This window comes from Rana temporaria, chromosome 2 (assembly GCF_905171775.1).
Source record: "Rana temporaria chromosome 2, aRanTem1.1, whole genome shotgun sequence".
Taxonomy (NCBI): Eukaryota; Metazoa; Chordata; class Amphibia; order Anura; family Ranidae; genus Rana; species Rana temporaria.
The window spans coordinates 75,372,839-75,396,013 of record NC_053490.1 but is presented as its reverse complement, the minus strand read 5'-3'; the positions used below and the strand labels follow the sequence as shown (position 1 = coordinate 75,396,013).

The 23,175-nt window shown below is 43.4% G+C and overlaps 1 protein-coding gene across 1 annotated transcript in view; it reads right to left on the bottom strand.

Moving 5' to 3' along the window:
• LOC120929150 (coiled-coil domain-containing protein 169-like) overlaps positions 1-23,170 on the bottom strand; it is a 76,419-nt gene extending 53,249 nt beyond the window's left edge. Inside the window, exons 1-2 of the mRNA XM_040340399.1 lie at positions 23,024-23,170; positions 17,791-17,873 (exon numbers count right to left, since the gene is read on the bottom strand). Coding sequence (XP_040196333.1) covers positions 17,791-17,873; positions 23,024-23,124 — 184 coding nt within the window. The 5' untranslated portion in view covers positions 23,125-23,170. The remainder of the gene's footprint in view (positions 1-17,790; positions 17,874-23,023) is intronic.
• Between the last annotated feature and the right edge of the window lie 5 nt (positions 23,171-23,175).

Below are 23,175 nucleotides of genomic sequence, written 5' to 3'. Positions count from 1 at the left end.
TGCATTGATGGGCACAATGAGGCTGCATTGATGGGCATTGGGCACAGTGAGGCTGCATTGATGGGCACAGTGAGGCTGCATTGATCTCTTGTACCATGTCTGCAGTCTCTGACCATCTCTTGTACCATGTCTGCAGTCTCTCACCATCTCTTGTACCATGTCTGCATTCTCTCACCATCTCTTGTACCATGTCTGCATTCTCTCACCATCTCTTGTACCATGTCTGCATTCTCTGACCATCTCGTGTACCATGTCTGCATTCTCTGACCATCTCGTGTACCATGTCTGCATTCTCTGACCATCTTTTGTATCATGTCCGCAACCTCTAACCATCTCTTGCCTTATATCAATCCTGCAGTCTCTGAGGGAGTCTGGAGAGGAGTGAAGAGAGGGAGTGCTGCTGGGATTGGGGTCATGGGAGAAGTCAGACGTGTGGACTGTGGAGAGAAGATTATAGGATAAAACCAGAGCCACCAAACCAAGCTGGAGCCGACTGACTGATCCCTGCAAGGTGAAACCGAGAGGAGGTCAGTGACAGCTCCGCAAGGCCAGTCTGAGGGGGGGGGGGTCACTGATGTAAGGGGGGAGTGAATACAACAATGTAAGGGGGGTTCTGATATAAAGGTTTCCCCCAATATTAGTAACCTGAATGTGTATTCTTTCTGTGGAAGGTGGTCTCTGGTCAACAGAGTCCCGTCCCCCACACGTTCCTAGAGTTCCTGGGGTCCCCCCTGATGCTTGACCACTTTTAGCACTTGCTTTAAAATGTATGGTTTTCCCTTTCATGAACAAGAAAATAATGAAGTTTGCTGTTCGGCTGGTATAACAATGCTATGGGGCTGGTATGATTTTTTTTCCGGGGCTGGATTTTATTCCCAGTCCGGCCCTGTGACTATGTCTGCCGTAAAATGCTTCCTATGTCCAGAACTAGGACTATCCAAGACCCTTTAGCCCACCCAGTCACCAGCCGTACTTCAGTGTAGGACAAACATCAAACTCTTTTATTAAAGGATGCCACCACCGAAAGAAAGCTTGCAGCCATTGAAAAGGCACAAACAAGTAAAAAAGGAAACGCTGAGTCCGGTGTGGTTGTACGATGAGTTGGGTTAGGCAGACCCAACTGGAGTTCTCAGTCACCCTGTGCCCAGAATGGACACAGGGTGACTTACACATAGAAGGGGCCATGGGAGCTGGACCAGGAACTTCCAGTGCTCTCCAGGGTAAGCTGGGTTCCACAAGCCCCCCACCCAAAGTGACTCCTGTCACACACCCCATTAGTAGTAATTGAAATAGGATGGCACATACCAGGAAGCAATCCCAAAACTGTTATAATGTAGTATACAGCTCAATAAAACTGAACAAACAGAGAGCGTCAGACTAATGAAAGCTATATTCTCATTGGTAGATCTATGCACATCATTAAATAGCAAGCTGATAATTCTTTGTCAGTGATAACCTTGACAAATAAGTTGGTTCTTTTCAAAGTTCTAGAAGGCAAAGAGGTTATAAAATAATACTCAGGCTCTTTATGGAGCTGAAGTCAGTTTTCAACACTTGTTCTTAGGCACTTAAATATTTAGTAGAGTGAAGACCTGTCTAGTCCTTGCTGTGGACTCCTGGGGATTGTGAAAGGCCTTTCCATTAGTTTGTATATAACCATATGTTGTGAATCATATAAGTGCATTTTGCCAAGCATCAAACATATTATACAACTTTTAAGACCAGGTTTCTGCAGTCTGTAGTCAGTGGTAAAACATAATGCTATGGATATAGAAAAAATATTATATATGACATTTCTGATTTAGAAAATTGCCATGAAGCATGACTTGTTTTAATTCATTTACAATAGACACAGGGCTAGATTCAGGTACGAGATACGACGGCGTATCTCCAGATACGCCGTCGTATCTCTGAGTTGCGGCGTCGTATCTATGCGACTGATTCATAGAATCAGTTACGCATAGATTTCCCTAAGATCCGACCGGCGTAAGTGTCTTACACCGTCGTATCTTAGGCTGCATATTTACGCTGGCCGCTAGGTGGCACTTCCGTATATTTACGCGAGGAATATGCAAATTAGGTAGTTACGCCGATTCAGAAACCTACGTCCGCCCGACGCAATTTTTTACGTCGTTTACGTTCGGCTTTTTCTGGCGTAAAGTTACCCCTGCTATATGAGGCGTATCAAATGTTAAGTATGGACGTCGTTCCCGCGTCGAATTTTGAAAATTTTACGTTGTTTGCGTAAGTCGTTTGCGAATAGGGCTGGACGTAATTTACGTTCACGTCGAAAGCAATGACGATTTGCGGCGGAGTTTCGAGCATGCGCACTGGGATTCTTGTAAAAAACATAAAATACGCGGGGTCACCATTCATTTAAGTAAAACACGCCCACATCATCCCCATTTGAATTAGGCGGGCTTACGCCGGCCCACATATGTAACTTAGGGCGCAAGTTCTTTCTGAATACGGAACTTGCGCCCTAATTTACGGCGGCGTAACATAACTGAGATACGTCACGCCCGCAGAAAGATACACTTATCTTTCTGAATCTAGCCCACAGTCTACACTATACTGTATATAAAACAGTTTAGGAATACTGGCCATTTAAAGAGGAACTGCAGTCTGCTCACATAATTTGTAATAAAAACATCTTTGCCATTCTGAAGCTTCCCTCCAACCACTTTGCATTCTATTTTATAAATATTGTGATTCTGTACTTGCCAAATATGCTGCAAAAATCTCCCTCCACTAAGTCTGGCTGCAACCATTTTAACTTTGTGCAGCTGAAGCTGCTGTCTGTTCACTTCCTGGATTTACACAGACACACACCTCAAGCTCTGCAGCTCTCATTGGCCCTCTTATGACTTATCTCCCCCTCCCTTCCTGGCAAACTCTCACAAGAGTCAGAGATAGAGTTGTGCTTGATGTCATAAGCCTAGGCAAATGACCAGACACAGGGCTGTCTTAATGAGAGGGCACACCTGGGCACTGCCCAGGGGCCCCAGCTGCATGGGGGGCCCCTGCACTTTCCCCAAAGCAGCTGGTCCCTGAGCCCATGATCCCCCGAAATTGGGGGCTCCATGATGGCACTGAGAGTGATGGATGTAAAGGGGAGGCAGTCTGCCTCCTACCTACTTAATGTCTGTTTACCTGCACTGTCATCATTGTAGGGGCCCCAGAGCATGACTTTGCCCAGGGGCACATGATGCTATTAAGACGGCCCTGGCCAGACAAGAAACAGGAAGTGGGCTGTATAAGGTATTTACTGGCAGAAAAAAAAGTGTTTTACTATCCAAAGTTAAAACAACAAGGACAGAGGATTTAATAGATGGAAAGATGAAGAAATTACTGAAGGTCCGCTTTAATAGAAGGACAGATTGAGTATTTCTTATAGGTCTACAATGGTGGCCATGTACACTTTGCTAAATTTTGTATTTATTTTCTGATTCCGGAAGGAACAATCAATCTATAGATGATAGCCCATTCAATCGATATGCCACACATGGATAAGTGGACCTGAATAAAGAAACTTGGGTTACTGCTCTGGTTCCTGTGTCCCAAAACCGGCGAACTCCCACTGCGGGTACTGGCTCATTTTAAAGAGTTTGTCCTGGCTCTATGTGATCAGACACTATGTGATCGCACTCCAAACAGATCCGACAGTTAGGAAGGTGGAAGCAGCCTCCGCCTAGCTCAGTCCTGGCCACACCCATTTCACTCCCTGCTCTCGGGAATTATGCCTCGTACACACGATCGGATTTTCCGACGGGAATTGTGTGATGGAAGGGTTTTGTCGGATAATCCAACCGTTTGTACGCTACATCGGACAGCTGTTGTCGGAATTTTCGACAACAAATTTGCCATAGCATGCTTTAAAATTTTCCGACAACAAATGTGTCTTGTCGGATTATCCGATTGTGTGTACACAAGTCCAAAAAAAAGTACAAACACGCATGCTCAGAAGCAATGCTAACCATAAGACAATATTAGCAGAAGTTGCCCAAAGGGTGGCGCTAAAGAGCAGAAAAAACACGTTGTTTCTGTTTGTTAGCTGACAAAAGTTTTGCCGTTTGTATGCAGAACAAATTCACGGCCAAAGTACTTCGCACAAAATCCCACGGCTTTGTCCGATGGAAATCCGATCGTGTGTACGAGGCTTTAGTCATGGAGGTGGATTTTGATCAATAGTTAAATGGTTAGTTCACCATTCAGAAAAAAACTATATAGGTGAATTAACACGGCACATTTTACTAACCCTTTACATTATTTCTTTAAAGGTGAACTAACTCAAAGACATGATTAGATCTTATGATTGTAAGTTATCAATCGCTTCTCTATTTCCACTATGTAATCCGATTCATCCAAATACGATCATATTCACAAACAAAACATCGCAGTGCTTATGATTGGTGCAAAACAATTGATCATTTTCCACCCTGGCCGATTGACTCAGTTTGAAGGAATCTCATTGAAACTGAAATCGATTGGAAGGGAAGTTATGGCTATTCAATACTTTGCAGATTCAATCAATCAGATTAAAAACTGGACAAGGAGGATGATACTTGGACTGATGCTGGACTGGGACTGGTATAAGGTTTGTGTTCATCCATATGTAGCGCTACCCCCGAAGGAGCCGCTGATTAGTTTGGGATCGGCTTACTGAGTTACTTTCTTGACTTGGTCTAGGGGTGATTTCTGTGAGTGTGAATAAAGAGCAAGTGTCCAGACATCAATTCAGTTTTCAATGCTTTATTCCAAGGCCTAACATGGCCAACATCAACATGGCACACGACAGAAAAAGGTTGATGAGCGTAGAGAAACTTTAGTATCAGGCCTTGGATATGAAGAGAGAGAGAGCAAGCCTGCTCTCAGCAATAGTGTAGCTCAATTCGTCGCCACCCCAATCAGGGTGGGTAAAGTGCCCCTGGACAGGCGGTTATCTCAGGCCTGGCAGCCGGAGCGTCACTTGTGGATTACTAGGAGGAAACAGACCTCTGCCACAGGCCTGACTCAGGGCCTCTGCCACAGACCGGACAACTTGGGATTTGTGAGATCAATTTGAGCAAATCCTCCCAGTTAGTTCAATCAGTGTCACCCGCTGACAGCTTGAGCATACCTGTCATATGGTGTGATGACCAGATCCCCGATGATTCGTCTAGGCCTCCTGGACAACCTCTAGATCTAGGTTCCCCCGAGCCGATCCCCCATCGCACAGCCTCCAGCTTAGGATCCTCTCAACAGAAGGTTGGGACCCAGCAAGTCGCTGGGGCCCCTTTCAATGTCAGGATGAGGCTCTGCATGGTGCACAACCTCAGCGAAGCAGGCCACGGTGGAGGAGCCCATGGATGCGCGTACCCTGAAGGTGGGTACCGCACCTGGAACTCGGGCCCCGCATAGAACAACCTGCCAAAAGCGACCGCCACAGATATACCTCCCTCCCAGCAACGAGGGAACGAGGGAAGAACTCCTGTGATTGGCTGCTGGGAGAAGGTGGGTCTGTCAGAACCCCTCTAGCGCCAACTGCCGCCCAGGGGTGATAACATACCCCTGGAGCGCAGACTGACCTACAGGACCGATTCTGAAGTGGGCAGCAGCCTGAGTTTCCATAAATCACGAATGGAAGTAAAACTAACCCTTCCATTCCCTACTAACTTTAGTGTAGTGCCCGCACTGAAAGTAAGGGGGGCGCTACACATATAAATGGAAGGAGTAGGCTAAGAGGGGCGTTCTGGCCTGGCTAATTTATAATTAAAGCACCTTTTAAAAGAGCATGTTTGGTCATTAACCTCTTGCTGACCATGTAATGCACGGATGAGGCAGCGGGTAGAATGGGCTTTAACGCCCAGCTGCTGCACATATGGGTTCACAACAGCATAAGATTGTGTCCTGAGAGCACAATCACTATGTGATCCCAGCACACTGACCGAGCTGTCACCGGAAGCCATGCAGCCAGACGTGCCCTGGACAGGCCCAATCTCCAGCCTAGCAGCCTGGGCAATATGACACACGTCCTCCCAGACAGCCGTCTAGTTGGCACAGAACATAGATCACCTGACCTCACCCGAATATATAGGCTCTTCCAGCAGGCCAAGGGATTCAAGAAAACCCCTGCCCATTGGCTGAGATACCCCATATACCCATAACCTGACCTTGAATTGCCCTTCTCATATCTAGTACTGCCAAGTAGAGAAAAGTGCAACAAGGACAAATTTAAGGAGAAATCAATGGATCTCTAGCAATCAACCAGGATAATTAGTCCTGGCAAGTAAATGTGTGAGGAGCAATCCTGCTTAAACTCCAGGGTGCTACACAAAGAATGCATTAAAGGGGTTGTAAAGGTTTGTTTTTTATTTTCTAAATAGGTTCCTTTAAGCTAGTGCATTGTTGGGTCACTTACCTTTTCCTTAAATTTCCCCTCTTAATTTTTTTTTTCTTTTGTTTTCTTTTTTTTTTTCCAATCAAGTTTAGTTTTATTTAGAAGATGTATACAGTACATAAGAATTTATACAATAAGAATGTCATCACATTGTATTACAGGAAGACACATTTTGATATTATATATTCCTACCAATACTTTGGTCTCAATCAAAGAAGCTCTCCCTATTCAGAGATAATTAGAATAGAAAGAGAGAGAAAAAAACAAAAAAAAACAAAAAGAGACCATGCTTCCACTATCTGATCTAACGGAAATTTAGCAATCCCCCTTATTTACCCGTATACAATGTTCCCTTTAGTATTATACAAATTCATCGAAATCATTAGTACTTGACAAACTATAACATATGGTATTCCATTCCAGAAATAGATTGTATTCCTAAGAATTCAACCTGCAACCCCTTTAATTTAATAGGATCGAATTGTTTCAAGGGAAGCGTAATCTCACCTCCCTCCATTTCACCCTCCTTTCTTCTCCCTTTTTTTTTTTTTTTTCTCTCTCTCTCGTGGTGAACTAGAAGGGGGAAAATGAGCAAATAGAGATTGAGAAGAATAATCGAATTTCTGGTAATCCTTCAGTTCCGGATTATTGTAATAACATTGAGATTCCAGAAAATGTCATAAAACAATTAAATTAATAAAACTGTTGAGGAATTGACACCATTCCTAAGATTTACTCCATGGATCTCGATATCATAAAAAAAAGAACACCATGTCCAGAAATCTCAGTTTTCCTATAATGATAAAGGATTCTATCGGAATGGACAAAGTAAAAATTTCTATGAATATAGAAGAATAAATTCTCAAATAACACATTCATGTAGTAAATGTACCCTATGGTAGTTAAAAAAATAGAAATCACATCAAAGAACTCGGATCAAAAGAAAAAGATAGAGGAAACGAAAAAGGAAAATTAGGAGGAAAATGCAGAATAGAGAAAGGGAGGAGTAGATAGCCTACCTGCCAAATGTATATCACATAATGCTGTAAATTGCCTTGTTAAATTCATATGTTATTTAAGATACCCAAATAGTTTAACCATGGTTCCCAAACTTCATTAAACTGGTCTTTTGAATCTAACAGTAAGCCCATCCTCTTATCTTGCTCCATTATCCAAGTCACCTTTCTTTTCATATATAATACTGAAACTGACGTTTTTTTCCAGGCAGCAGCTATGGAAATCCTGGCTCCTACTAGGATAAACGATATCAGTTTCCTGATAGATTTGTGAGCTTGCGGTATAAATCCATTCAATAAAGCAATCGTCGGAGATTGATGTATATTACAGCCAGTTACACGTCTTATAATATGAAAAACCATATTCCAGAATTTACGAATTTTCGGGCATTCCCACCATATATGAATCATAGAACCTATCCCATGACATCCTCTAAAACATAGAGGAGATTGAGAAGGGTAAATAGTGGCTAATCTCAAGGGCACTAAGTACCATCTAGTGAAGATCTTTAAATTAGCTTCCATAAGTGAAACATTGGTAATCCCTTTTATAGATCTTTCAAAATTAGAGTACCAGTCTTTTATATCCCATTCGGTCTGAAGATCCCTCTCCCAAGCTATCATATGTGGTAGTTTTTGATCATTATCTGCAAGCGATCTATATATAATAGAAATTCCTCCCCTTCTTCCTAATGCTTGGTCACATCTTATTTCATATGCCGTCATAAAACCCGATACGATCTTGTCCAACCAGAGCTTTTGAGTAAAATCATGAATTCGAGAGAATCCTGTTTTTTCAGAGGATGAAAGACCTAGGTTTTCCACAAAATATTTTTCGGAATGGGGACCTGAATGTGAGAAGAAACTACCAATGCGGTACACCCCCTTGTCAAGCCACCATTTAAAGGATTCCCCATCCATCTTAGAGGCGAAATCAGGATCCTTGAATATATTGGCTAAAGGATGGCCCTTGGAGATCAGAGAAGGGTCTTTTTTAAGGGAGTCCCATAGTGCCATGGTTTGAGAGAGAGTCGGTGACATAATAGGAGGTCTCCATTTGGGAGTGACCCATAATAAATCTTCCAACGTGTAAAAGGGAGTAGCTTGTTCCTCCAAACAAACCCAATCAGGTCGATCCCCTCGGATGTATACATCCGAAAATTGAGCCAATCTAGCAGCCTTGTAGTACCATATTAAGTTCGGAAGGCCGAAACCACCTTGTTCAGGTAGATTAAAAAGAGAGCGCGAAGAAACACGTGGGTTCTTCTTTTTCCAGACAAATTTGGTAATTTTGCTCTGGAAGGTTTTCAAATGGTTTGTCTTTATCGGTATTGGGAGTGAACGGAATAGGTACAAAATCCTGGGTAAGAGAGTCATTTTAACGGAACTTATCCTTCCCATCCAACCTATGTTATGTGAATTCCACTCTTCTAGATCAGATTCAAGTTTTTTATACATGGGAGGGTAATTGGCCAGATATAGATCTTCAAATTTCGAGGTCAGATTAATACCTAAATATTTAATGGACGATGTATTCCAGATAAAAGTGTAATTTTTTCGAATGAAGGAAACCATAGAATCAGAGAGCGACACATTAAGGGCCCTGGATTTAGTTATATTGACTTTAAGGCCCGAAACTTCAGAAAATTCATCCAATAGAGAATATATTGCAGGTAAAGAAGATTTTGGGGAAGTAATAAAAAGCAGAAGATCATCCGTAAATAAAGCACATTTATGTTCCTTCTGGGTACAATTTACCCCTCTGATGTTCGGGTCGTTTCTGATTGCTATAGCTAGAGATTCTATTACAACAGCGAACAACAGAGGAGACAAGGGACAACCTTGGCGAGTACCCCTCTTAATATCGATGGTTTCCGAATATAATCCCTGAAGTCTGATCCTGGCTTTAGGTGAAGAGTAAAGAGCATTTAAAAATCCCAAAGTCCTGTTACCAAATCCCCACCTCCTCAAGATTGAAAACATATATGGCCATGATACCGAATCAAAGGCCTTCTGCAAATCTATCGATAAAAGCATACCCTCCTGTCTATTGTTTCCAATCCAACCGGTTTGCAATATTGAGATTATGTCTACCGCCCTTCTAGTCTGGTCCGGAGCTTGTCTATTAGGAATAAAACCTACCTGATCTCTATGTATATATTGACCTATGAAGGTCGAGAGCCTATTAGCCATTATTTTAGTCAATATTTTTAGGTCGTTGTTAATTAAGGATATTGGTCTGTAATTCTCCACTAGGCTGGAATCTTTATCAGGTTTAGGGATCACAGATATGTATGCCATATTAAGTTCACTACCTAGGGGATTACCTTCGGACAAACCATTGAAAAACCTCGCAAGATATGGTGCCAAAATTACCATAAACTTCTTGTAATAAGGAGATGAAAAGCCATCTGGACCGGGTGCCTTATTTGTCTTCAACCCCTTAACAACCCCTATAATCTCCTCAACTGATATAGGAGCTTCCATTTCGCTACTATGTAAATCCGATAGTCTTGGAAGATCTAAGCCTTCAAGGAATCGTGTGATTCTACTGGAGTCACTTCCGCTATCGAAATGATAAAGCTTTGAATAAAAACTTTGAAAGGTTTCCATCACCTTTTGAGGATTTAGAGTAAGAGAGCCATCGTGTTGTTTAATCTTGGGAATGTTCCTAGATCTGAGCCTGGCCGAAAGTTTATTTGCTAACATAGGACCAATTCTATCCCTTAATCGGTAGAATTTTGTCCCGGACCATTTGAGAGCTTCATCCGCTTTAACCGTGAGTGCAAGGTTTAGAGCAGTTCTAGCTGCGTCTAAAGTGGAAGTAGGAAAATTTATAGGATCCTTTTTATGTTGTGAAACCAAATCATTAAATTCATGTTCAAGTCTCTCTATTTCCACCTTTTTTAATATTTTCTGTCTAGCTGCTATCTGTATTAGTTTGCCCCTGATTGTTACCTTGTGAGCAGCCCATAAGATTTCTGGTGAGATCTCGCCAGTATCATTAACCCCAAAATAACCTTTTATGGCCTGTTCAACTTCTATAACTATATTGGGGTCATTTAAAAGTGATTGGTTAAGGGTCCAATGAGAAACTTTCTGGTTAGTGTTTACCCTTTTCAATGTCAACATGACTATGGAATGATCCGACCACGGAACATCTATAATAGACGAATGTAGAGCACAGGGGATATGATGAGTAGACAGTAATATATGATCTATGCGCGAAAACGATTGATGAGGACTAGAGTAGTGTGTATAATCTTTTGTCGTCCGGTTCAATTCCCTCCAGATATCTGACAATCCGGATTGGTGAATCAGACGTGCTATTTGTGTGCTGGCCCTGGTTGGTCTGATCAATTTAGTCGTTGACGGTCCAGATTTATCTAGTCCAGTATCAAAGGCCAAATTGGAGTCACCACCCATAATTATGATCCCCTCCATTAAAGATTGGAGAGTCTCAAACATATTGCAAAAAAATTATTTTTGTCCCCTATTAGGGGCATAGTAGGAAATAAAAGTATATAAGTTACCATCTAAGGTACCCTTGACCATAACAAACCTGCCTTCCGGATCTACATACTCCTTAGCCAAATTAAAATTGCAATGCTTGGAGAACAAAATAGCTACTCCCTTGGTTTTATTTTCAGCTTTGGATAAATAAAACGTTGGAAAATTTTCATGTAAAAACGAGGGGGTGTACCGCTTTGGAAAGTGAGTTTCTTGTAGAAGTACTACATCTACACGAATGGACTTATAGTATTGTAATGCCTTTCTCCTTTTGATTGGAGAATTCAACCCCTGCGTGTTATGAGAAATAACACGAAGAGGAGATGGGGAACTAGCTATACCAGCCATGAGTCAGGATAGTAATGAGCCTAAGCAACATGTCCAACAGAAGTTCGGTGGTTCTAGGACCAAAATCATATGAGAAATAGGCATTCGATGGACCGTAAAACCGCATCAATAACCTCATCTTAATATGAGCACAAATTGGCAGGTAGGCTGAAAAGGTAAAAAAAACTAGAAAGATAGAGAGAATCATAGAAACAGAATAGAAAAACAAACCCATCAGGGTAAACCAGCAAAATATAGGGCCGAAAAATGGCCCTGAATGAAGGGAAAAACAATATTAGAATAGCCCGTAAAAAGGGCTACGAACTCACACCCCAGGACGACCAAACGTCAATCTAAGGAGTGAGTTGAGGTCTAGTGACTCACCACTGACCTGCTATCAATGACTAAAGATATATAAGATAACGCAATCATACAACAAATATTCAGCTTGAACATATTTCATACACCAAATGGAAATGGCTATAAATGCATTTCCTTCGTAATATCAGTGAAGAAGGAAAAAAGAAAAGGAAAAAATCATTTTGTCCCTATCCTTTCAGAAATAATCATGTCTGAAAAGTATACGTATACATATACATATGGGTACAGACAGAGACATCAATAAATTAAAAAAAAAACTTTTCCCTTTGTCCCTGTCCTTAAAAAAATCACATATCCGAAATGTATATGAAAACATATACATATGGGTAGAGACAGAGATACCATTAAATGTTTAAGAAAAAAAAAAAAAAAATCCTTTTTTTTTTTTTTTTCTTTTTTTTTCCTTCTGTCCATGTCCTTAAAAAATACACATAACTAAAATGTATACGAATACATACACATATGGATAGAGACTGGGATACCATTACATTTAAAAAAAAAAAATCTTCTTCCCTTCCCTCTCTTCTTTCCCCTCCTCTCCTTCCTCCTCCCTTTCTCTCTCTTTCCTTTTGTCCCTGTCCTTAAAAAATACCCATATCCAAAATGTATATGAATACATATACATATGGGTAGAGACAGAGATACCATTAAATGTTAAAAAAAAAAAAAAGGGGGGGGGGAAGAAAAATGAAAAGTTTCTTCTTTTCTCTATCCATTCAGGTAACAGAGTTATCTTTAACCTTCCTGTGCTTGACTTTTGACCATGTAGAAGACGTCGGGCTTATAGGAGTCTGTCTTTTAGTAGGGCCCTGCTGTATCGTTGAAGTGTCCATATCAGGTTCCGTATAGATTATATTAAGACTCATCAGTAGACGTTCACCTTCCTGAAAGTTATGGACTGCATAGTGGTTGCCTTTATAAGAAAACTTCAGTGCAAAAGGAAATGCCCATTTATATCTTATCTCTTTCTTCAGGAGGGCAGATAATAAAGGCTTCATTGACCTCCTCTTTTGAATCGTAAAAATAGAAATATCAGAAAATGATTTGAATATTGGTACCTTGGTAGGTCAGTTGTTCATTATCTCCTCCTTTGTAGAATAATAATGTGGTTTAACCACTATATCTCTTGGCAAACCATCGTTCCTCAATGGTCCCAAAGACCTATGTGCACGGTCCAAATCCAGTTTATGAGCCGAAATAGATGGTAATAAAATTTTAATAATGTCTTGTACTGCAGAGTTAACATCAATAATAGATTCAGGAAGGCCTCTGATCCTAAAATTGCCTCTCTGAGATCTATTCTCAAGTTCATCGATCCTAGCTTGTGCTATGTCCAGTTGTTCCTGCATGTATTGTAGGTGATCGGCATTCTGGGCCGTTCTATTAATATTAACATCCAGATTATGTTCAATAGTTTCAATTCTTGAACCCAGGTTTTGAAAGTCAGCTCTAATTTCTCCAGTTATTCTTTCAGCATTTTGTGCCAATCCTCTGTCCAGCATTTCAGATATTCTAGCATACAGTTCAGACACATTAAAGGTAACATCAAGAGCCTGTGTGCTGCCTGTGGGCTTATCAGCTGAATTACATGAGGGAACCAATACAGATGACAGTTGATTAGATTCCACAGGGATTTGTTCTTGAGGTAAAGTGTGATGCATTATAGGGGACATAGAGTCCATAAGTGATGGATTCTTATTTACTGCACATTGAGCATACGTTTGAGGTGCTGCTGACATCTTGAAAAGATCTCTTGTCACTTCAGCTTGCTTATTCTTGCTTATTCTTTCCTTTGCCCTTTTTTTTATTTTTAGAGGATGTAACAGGCATGTGCCATACAGATCAAGCAAGTATTTTTATATTATGAAAAGGCAGTATAATTTCATCCCATGACAGTGGTCAGTGGTGAGGTAATTTTATCAAGCCTCCATCTTAGCAGCGCTTAGGAACGCTCCACCAATTCTCAAATATAGGTTTTGAGTCATAACCATTAGCTGTGAGGTGAAAAATCATTACATTCAGAGGGCTCAATGAGTATTACAGATGCTGACGCTCACCTCTGTCACTCCAAGTATCCTTTTCTTACAGAGCTCTGCTACTAGATAATGGTTCTTCCTCATAACAAACAAAACCAGAATCTATGTCAGTCACAGGGCCTGGCATCCAACTCAGAGTCCCTTTCAGCTGTAGTGTCACAATATAGACAGTGATGTCTCTTAGGCCTCAAAATGGCGCCGGCTCTCCTCCAGCAAGAAAGGGAGATTCTCGTCTCCAAACGCCGCTAAGGTGCCTTTACTAGATCACCACCGCAGAGCGGTATATAAAGGAGGATTAGCCTAGCAGTCCGCTCCGGTTTCCGCACTTGAGCGCGGTGATTTCCGAGATCTCTTAGGCCTCAAAATGGCAATGGCGCCGTAATAAAAGGGGCAAGTCCCGATTTCAATAGTCGAGTGGACGACCGCACCGGATCATCCAGGTAGGGCGGTCTATTTTGGATAAATTCGGGAGGGTATGATGTGTAATCCGCCCCCCGATCCGCACTCAAGCGCGGCGGTGTCCGAGGCTTCACAGGCCTCAAAATGGCGACTGCGCCACAGTCTTCTTTTGTTTTCTTTGTCTGAATTTCTCACTTTCTGTTCCTCCTCAGTAAGCTGTTCTGGCTGACTATCCACCGCTCGCATGATGGGGGAAAGCTTACTGAGGAGAAACAGGAAGTGAGAAATTCAGACAAAGAAAAAAAACATTTAGAAGGGAAATCGAAGGAAAAGGTAAGTGAACCAACAATGCACTAGCTTAAAAGAACCTATTTAGAAAAAAAAAAAAAAAAAAAACGAACCTTTACAACCCCTTTAAGATAAAAAGAAATTTTTTTTTTACCTTTTAGGCAACTTTATTGAGGTGAGATCTACCTGAACAACATGGCAAAAGTCAAAGTTCGCTGGGCACAATGACACCTCCTCATACCTGATTTAAACCTCTAATTGCTGTACTACCAAGTTGCAATCGTGTGCATTACACAGCAATCATGGGTTTAAATCAGGTGGTGAGGAGACAACATATTTCCATTAACAGCTAGGCGATTTGAATCACGGGCAGAATCCCTTAAAAACACGGGACGTTACTTGTCAATGGCAACCCAATCACGGTGAGATTTTGGAGCGTTTTTCACAAGACAAATCATGCTGCAATCGCGTCAAATTCACAACACGAGAAGCTTGTCGCTCAAAAAATAAGCAGGAGCTTCTTTTGGGCAACAGCATTGCACGTTGCGATTTTGATGCAATTGGATTAATAGCATCGCAAACGTGTCCCGCCTTTTCCCGCTATTCTGAAATTGTGGGCAGAATTGAGGCAACTCTGCCCATGATTGAAATTGCCTAGTAGGGCCGGTTCACACTGGTGTGATGTCAGAGATCGAATGTAATTTGCACCTCACTGCAGTGAAAATCACATGCGATCTCTGTGCGATTTCAGCCATAAAGGTCGTATGGCTGAATTTGCATTAGGGCTCTTTCACACGGGCGGCCCGTTCAGGTCCGCCTGCCAGTTTTTTTAGGCGGACCTGAACGGGAGCTTCGTGCTCCTCTATGGAGCCGCGGATGTCAGCGGTGACATGCCCGCTGACGTCCGACCCGCTCCGATCCGCCAAAGTGTGACGGAGGAAAAACCTACTTTTCCATCCGTCTGGCGGATCGAATCGGGTGAACACTGACAGACGGTCCGTGTTCATCCGATCCCGCCATAGGGGAGAGTGGAGAAAAGACAGGGCGGTCCCTGCACAGTGTCATCCTGTCATCCGCCGGCTCAGCGGGGATCAACGAAGCGATCCCCGCTGAGCAAGTGGAGGTTCACGGGGCGGATCATTACTGATCCGTCCCGTGTGAAATGAGCCTAAAACTCGCACAGGACCCTGATTTGGAGTGCCATTAACTTTTAACTGACACTCCCAGCAGTTCGCATAGGGCAGTGGGAACTGCCGCCGGGAAACATGCGATGCGGGAACCCGCAGTGGATTCGCAGGGTACACGCATCGCAGCAGTGTGAACCAGCCCTTACACACGATGGAGCCTAATGCCTGGTACACACAATGAGATTATTGGACGAATGATCATCCGTTTTTTTTTTTTGCATGCTAGTCTCATATCGAAAATAAAAGAAGTTACTAAAAATCTGGTACGACAGAATACAAATTCGGAAGTGATGTCATGTGTTTTCGTGCTTGTTCTATAGAATAAATCTGCATGAATTGTCATGATTGGCTCTGGAAAGCTGTGTACTAACAATCAGATTATCGTACGGTCACTTTGAAAGTGGTATTTTTCATACGATTTTATGAACATGTGTACGGGCCATTAGACCGTTCAAGCATCATAAACAATTGCCATGGTTTTATTTTTATTTTAGATAATAGTTTTAATTGTTTTGATCCTTTTTGCAATCTCAGTGCTGCCACCAGATTTAATTCTTGGAAACTAAAGTGGAAACTCCCCATAATGGAAGATCTGAATCCCTTTGGGCATCTCATGGAGGACCTCAGTAGGTACCAGGGGCGGACTGACCATTGAGTCACTCGGGCACTGCCCGAGGGCCCCATGCCACTAGGGGGCCCCATCCGGGTTGCCAGGCTCAGTAAAACCAGGGACAGTATGTAAAAATCTGTGTTTTTTTTAGATCTGTCCCTGATATGTCCGAAAATGACATGCTTTTAATGTGAATATCCCAAGATTTTAGCTGCCCGCCTCTGCACTACCTCCTGGCGTGGTGGCCATCTGTAAGCCAGAGGGGCCCCATAACCTTCTATTGCCCGGGGGCCCCATGAGTTGTCAGTCCGCCCCTGGTAGGTACCATAGCAGAGCCCTGAATGCGTTGCTGCCTTTTCCTTGTGTATTTTAGTCTTTGATACAGCAGAGTGACAGTTAGGACCTCTGTCACATTTTTACTGCTGTGATTGAACTGGTGAGATTTCCCCTGGAGACTAGTAAGCCCAGACCAGGAGGTGTACAGAAATCTCCCCAATGGGATCAAAACAATAAAGACCCCCCTAAACCTATACAGAGATCCACTCTTTCCTATAATAACTAGAAATACAAAAAAAAAAAAAAATCAAAATTTTCCAGTCAGAAGGTTGAAGTGCTCTGCCATTGTTGATGTATTTTATGCTGAACCCATCCCAAGTATTTTCTCTGAACAGCTATTTATAATACAAGGAGTGTTGCCAACCGTCCGTATTTTTACAGACAGTTCGTAATTACTGGCACTTTTTCCCCCCCGTTCGAAAATGTCCGTGGTTGCGGGAATGTGCCAGTAAAAATAGCCGAGATCGGTTCGGCTTGGAACTGCGCATGGGGATTGGAGGCAGGGGGTGATTGGAGGCAGTGGGTGATGGTGGCTGCGGTGGCACCACAGAGGGGGGTGGAGGCAGGGGGAGATTGGAGGCAGGAGGTGTTAGTGGCAGGGGGTGATTGGAGGCAGTGGGTGATGGTGGCTGCATTGGCACCACAGAGGGGGATGGAGGCAGGGGGCAATGGAGGCAGGGGGAGATTGGAGGCAGGGGGTGATTGGAGGCAGGGGGTGATTGGAGGCAGTGGGTGATGGTGGCTGTGGTGGCACCACAGAGGGGGGTGGAGGCAGGGGGCAATGGAGGCAGGGGGAGATTGGAGGCAGGGGGTGTTAGTGGCAGGGGGTAATTGGAGGCAGGGGGTGTTGGTGGCACCGCAGAGGGGGGTGGTGGCACCGCAGAGGGTGGGGGATGTAGACAGGGGTTGTTGGTGGCACCGCAGAGGCGGATGGAGGCAGAGGGTGATTGGAGGCAGGGGGCCTGGAGGAAATTGGAGGCATAGGGCCTGGGGGAGATTGGAGGCAGGGGGAGATTGTGGCACTGCAGAGGGGGGTGAAGGCAGGGGGTGTTGGTGGCAGAGGGGGATGGAGGCAGGGGGTGATGTGACTAAACAATTTGCCCTTATTATATTAAAAATAACTTAATATCTACCTTAAATCACATTGTTATTTGCCTAGCGTACTTGTTTGTAGTCTAAATACTGAAATGTGCACCAAAAAATGTAATTTAGTAACTTTTGTGAAATGCCAGTAAAAACGTGGCTGCGCCAGTAAATTTCGGGTGTCGTGCCAGTAAATTTCAATCTGGTAGGTTGGCAACACTGCAAGGACACCTCTTACCTTCATCACCCACACTGCTCAGTTTCCTTTCCAGGTCCACAATTGCATTTTTTCTTTCATATATAGACGCTTGTAACATCTCCCTGAGGAAAACAAAGACAAATAATGTGATCCTCAACAATGAAAATTATAGTCATATGCGGCGTACACACGATCGGACATTCCGACTAAAAGCCGTGGATACATTTCTGATGGATGTTGGCTCAAACTTGTCTTGCATACACACGGTCACACAAATGTTGTCAGAAATTGCGAACGTCAAGAACACGGTTTGGTGAGAAACGATTCGCGTTTTTCAGCTTTGTGCTTTTCAGTCCGTTACAGCGTCATGAATGTGCTATCTCTATTACGAACATTAGTTTTACCAGACCGATCGCTTCCATCTCGTATTTGATTCAGAGCATGCATGGAATTTTGTGCTTCGGAATTGTCTACACACGCTCGGAAATTACGAGAACGGATTTTGTTGTTGGAAAATTTGAGAACCAGCTCTCATATTTTTGTTGTCGGAAATTCAGACAGAAAATGTCCGATGGGGCTTACACATGGTCGGAATTTTCGTCAACAAGCTCCCACCGAACATTTGTTGTCAGAAATTCCAAACGTGTGTACGCGGCAATAGAGAAAATCAGTTGTCACAATTTAAATTAGAGAATTTATGAGGAATATCTCCACACAGGCTATTAGTGGGAACTCTGCTTAAATGGCGCACATCAGAAGAACATACTTAGAGAGGTGCTGACAGTATAGTCAGATAAAAGGAAAACCTCAAACAAGCTCAATAGCTTTGGCAAAGCGGCTCCCACACAGCAAGGCTTCCCTCGATGGGCACCCAAAATGAGGTCAAACCAAAGAAATACAGAAAGGAGCACAAGACCAAAATGTATTAAAAAAAATATATATTTTAATTGTTGGTAAAAGTTAAATAAAAACAGCCGACATGTTTCAGGGGCAACACTATTACCTCTTTCTCAGGGCTCAAAACAGGAAAATTCAGATGGACTCATCCCTGCTCACTAACTATGGGCCAGATCCACGTAGCCCGGGCGCAACTTAACTTTCCCGATTTAAGTTACACCGCTGCAATTTTTCCAAGTTAGTGCCCGAATCCACAAAGCACTTACCTGGAAATTTGCAGCGGTGTAACTTAAATCCGTCCGGCGCAAGGCGGGCCCAATCGAATGGGGCGAGTCCCATTTAAATTAGGCGCGCTCCCACGCCGGACGTACTGCGCATGCTCCGTCGGGTAAATTACCCGATGTGCATTGCGCTAACTGACGTCGCACCGACGTCATTTGCTTAGACGTTAACGTAAATGGCGTCCAGCGCCATTCACGGACGTCTTACGCAAACGACGTTGATGTTTGAATTTCAACGCGGGAACGACGGCCATACTTAACATGGCTTAAGAGAACTAGGGCTCAGCCCTAGTTTTACGCGGCGTAACCCGACGGAAACTACGTAGATTTAGATTGACGGGCCATTCGGGACGTTCGGGGATCGCCGTAAGTCTTCATTTGCATATTCTACGCCGGCCACAATGGCCTCGCCACCTAGCGGCCGGCCTAGAATTGCATCCTTAAGATCCGACAGTGTAAATCAATTACACCTGTCCGATCTTAGGGCTAGCTATGCGTAACTGATTCTATGAATCAGTCGCATAGTTAGAAACAGAGATACGACGGCGTATCAGTAGATACGCCGTCGTATCTCGTTTGTGGATCTGGCCCTATGTGACTATGAGGCGCTATGATAGAGCAAGAAGTAAGTCACCGGGGACTTACAATGTGCTCTGGGGAGGAGAATACTCCATTATAACCATCAACCTCATTTAGATCTTGTATCAGCCATTAGAACTTTCCTCTGATTAAAGAACCTGATTTATTGAGGAACGCTACCCTTAAAGGGGTTGTAAAGGTACAATTCTTTTTTCCTAAATAGCTTCCTTTACCTTAGTGCAGTCATCCTTCACTTACCTCATCCTTCCATTTTGCTTTTAAATGTCCTTATTTCTTCTGAGAAATCCTCACTTCCTGTTCTTCTGTCTGTAACTCCACACAGTAATGCGAGGCTTTCTCCCTGGTGTGGAGTGTCGTACTCGCCCCCTCCCTTGGACTACAGGAGAGTCAGGATGCCCCCACTAACACACAGCTCCTTTCTCTATCTGCAACGTAGAAAGCATCCTGACTCTCCTGTAGCCCAAGGGAGGGGCGAGCACGACACTCCACACCAGGGAGAAAGCCTTGCATTACTGTGTGTAGTTACAGACAGAAGAACAGGAAGTGAGGATTTCTCAGAAGAAATAAGGACATTTAAAAGCAAAATGGAAGGATGAGGTAAGTGAAGGAGAACTGCACTAAGGTAAAGGAAGCTATTTAGGAAAAAATAATTGTACCTTTACAACCCCTTTAAATTTACAATTGCAGTCTTTCCTCTTTACATTTGGTGTTCTTTATGTTGTATTAATATAATTACAAGCCCAGGAGATCCAGTGTAGACCTCTTCTCTTGCACTGTTCTCCTACTACATCCCAAACCACCATTTGCCTTTTTACAACATATGTAGCCAGCTGTCTCCTCCTGGCTCCTGCAGCCAACTCCCAAATGTCAGATCCCGCACATGTACAGACAGAGATCTGGTGCTGCATCGCTTTACATGTTGTTCTATAAGTGGTGGAAAGTAATGTCTCCTGAGATATGTGACACTAGTATCTCAGGAGGAGACTGAAAGGTTATTCTCGCCTAGGTGAGAATAGAGGCAGGGTGCGGGTTTAATATAAGGATATAAAATAAAACAAAAAGAGCTGCGTCAACCCTGAATTTAAACAAAAGATATTAAGTTAAGTGATTGAAAACACACAATGTAAATTTATAGTCCATGTTAATCATCGAATGAATCGTATGGAAAAAAGTGAATAAGGTAAAGTTATTGTAAAGCTTTTTTTTTTAAATAACAAACATGTTATACTTACCTCCACTGTGCAGTTCGTTTTGCAGTTCGTTTTGCACAGAGTGGCCCTGATCATCCTCTTCTGGGGTCCCCCTGCGTAGATATCAGCACCTCCCAGTGGCGGTGCGTCCAAAGAGGGCGCAGGAGCGCCGCCCCCTCTCTCTTGCACCTGTCAATCAACAATAGATAGATTCAGGCATTGCCTGAATCTATCTATTGTTGCCGCTGCTGCCCCATATTCAGGTGTCCGGCACTTGTCGGGCGCCCGGGCATCTGAATTACAGAGGCGGGGGTGTATTTGAAAGCGCCTGATTAGAGCTGTGGGCTCTAATAGGTATCCAAATTGTTAAACAGCGGGCACAATGCTGTGCGTTCGCTGTTTGCACAGTGCTGTGTTAGGGGATCAAATAAATCGATTCCCTAACACTGACCCGCCTCTTAGCCAATCAGGTGCACTGGGTCTGGTTACCTGTCACCTGATTGGCTGAAGTGACAGGCGCAGAAGAGGATGGTAGAAGACATTGAGGACTCGGAGGGAGCGTGGAGGACAGCTCTGACCCAAGACAGGTAAGTGCTGGGCGGGGGGAGGACACTGGCAGCATTTGATGGGGCAAACTGGTGGCAATTGATGGGGCAAACTGGAGGCAATTGATGGGGCAAACCGGTGGTAATTGATGGGGCACACTGGCGCAAGCTGCCTTTGATGGCACAGTGGCTGCAATATATGGGTACAGTGGCTGCGTTTGATGGCACAGTGGCTGGGTTTGATGGGAGCCAATGGCCGCGCTGCTATCAATCTATCCAATCAAGAGCCGAGAACCCCGGGCAGAGAGGTATAGCGCGTCTCCGCCGAGGGATGCAAGGGTGTCAGGTGAGTAAAACGGGGGGGCCGGTCACTGTCAGAAGTTTTTTCACCTTAATGCATAGGGTGCAAAAAAGTGCACCTCCACCACATAAAATCCACATTTACCAGATGGCAAGCTATTAAAAGCTTGCGGCTATTGCCCAGCCAAGGCCTTTATCCTAGGGGGGAAATCTGATGTCAGCTCACAAACGGGGCTCGTTCCACGTGGAGTAAAGAAAAGCAGGTGATCTTAGCCCTTAGCTCTTAGGATTCAAATAAAGTCAGCACCGTATTCACTGGACATGAACGCCAGGGTGACCCAATAAGTAAAAGCTCGTAATAGAGTAAAACCCAATACAACTTTATTCATAAGAAAGTAATGCACTTACAATTAGGAGATGATAAAACAGCATTTGTAAAAAGCCAGCCAGGTTGTATGAACCACCTGTCTTTCCGGGATCGTAAACGACGTGGTGACGTCGGCACGTTCCTCCTCCCGATGTGTTTCGTCACAATCTGACCTCTTCCTGGGGCGTGGTACAGATTTTGAAGGGAACCCCATGCAAAACTTAAAAGAAAAAAAATGGAGTAGGACCCCCCAAAATCCATACCAGACCCTTATTTGAGCATGCAGTCTGGCAGGTCAGGAAAGGGATGAATGGACCCTCCCCCTCCTGAACCATTCCAGGACACATGCCCCCCCCCCCACAAAGCAATTTTAAAGCGTGACATGTTAGGTATCTATTTACTCGGTGTAACATCATCTTTTATAATGTAAGGTGCCATCCATGAGCACTCCTTTTTTGCGGTGATTACATCTTTTTCTTCTTGTGGTGGAGGTGGAAGCCTGTACTGATTAAGTGGAATCATCTTGCAAGCATTTGTTTATTATTCACCTTTTGTACTTTTTTCTGCACATTATTGGTTAAGGATATCTCCTCAATAGGGAGTCTGTACTATGATGGACAATTATTGTTTATTATCACTAATATTATTCACCTTATATTTTCTCACTATTTATGATGAATCATTGTTGCTGATTATTTTTTATTATTGATTAGTCATTATTTATTCATTTAAATTTAGATGATCAATATTCCTAGCGCCCCCGCTTCCTTCACTCATTCACATTGTTACTTATCACTGTAATTTTGGGGTAGCAGCTCAGGTTATTTATTTTATTTTGTTTTTCTACTTATATCTTGGCGCGAGATTCTACCTCCCATCTTTTATAATGTACTGAAAATTGGGTTATTTATTGTGGGATTTTTCTGCATGTGGAATCAGTACAATCAGTGGTGATGGATCAGTAACCAGCCTCACTTGCTGCTGCTGCTGCTGCTGAGAGCCCATATATAAGATATACATTATTTCCTGCTATGAAGAGGACTACTACATCTATAGATGAGAATGATCATAGGTAATAATAACCGGGCTCACTTCATCCTCCGCTCCGCCTGCAGTTCCTCCATCAGCTGATAATGATCGGGAGGTCCCGGGCTCTGCTCCATACTCCGCACAGCCTGATGACAGCTGATCATGCGTCCTGCATCACCATGGCTACCAGGACCTCGCACCACGTGACCGGTGTT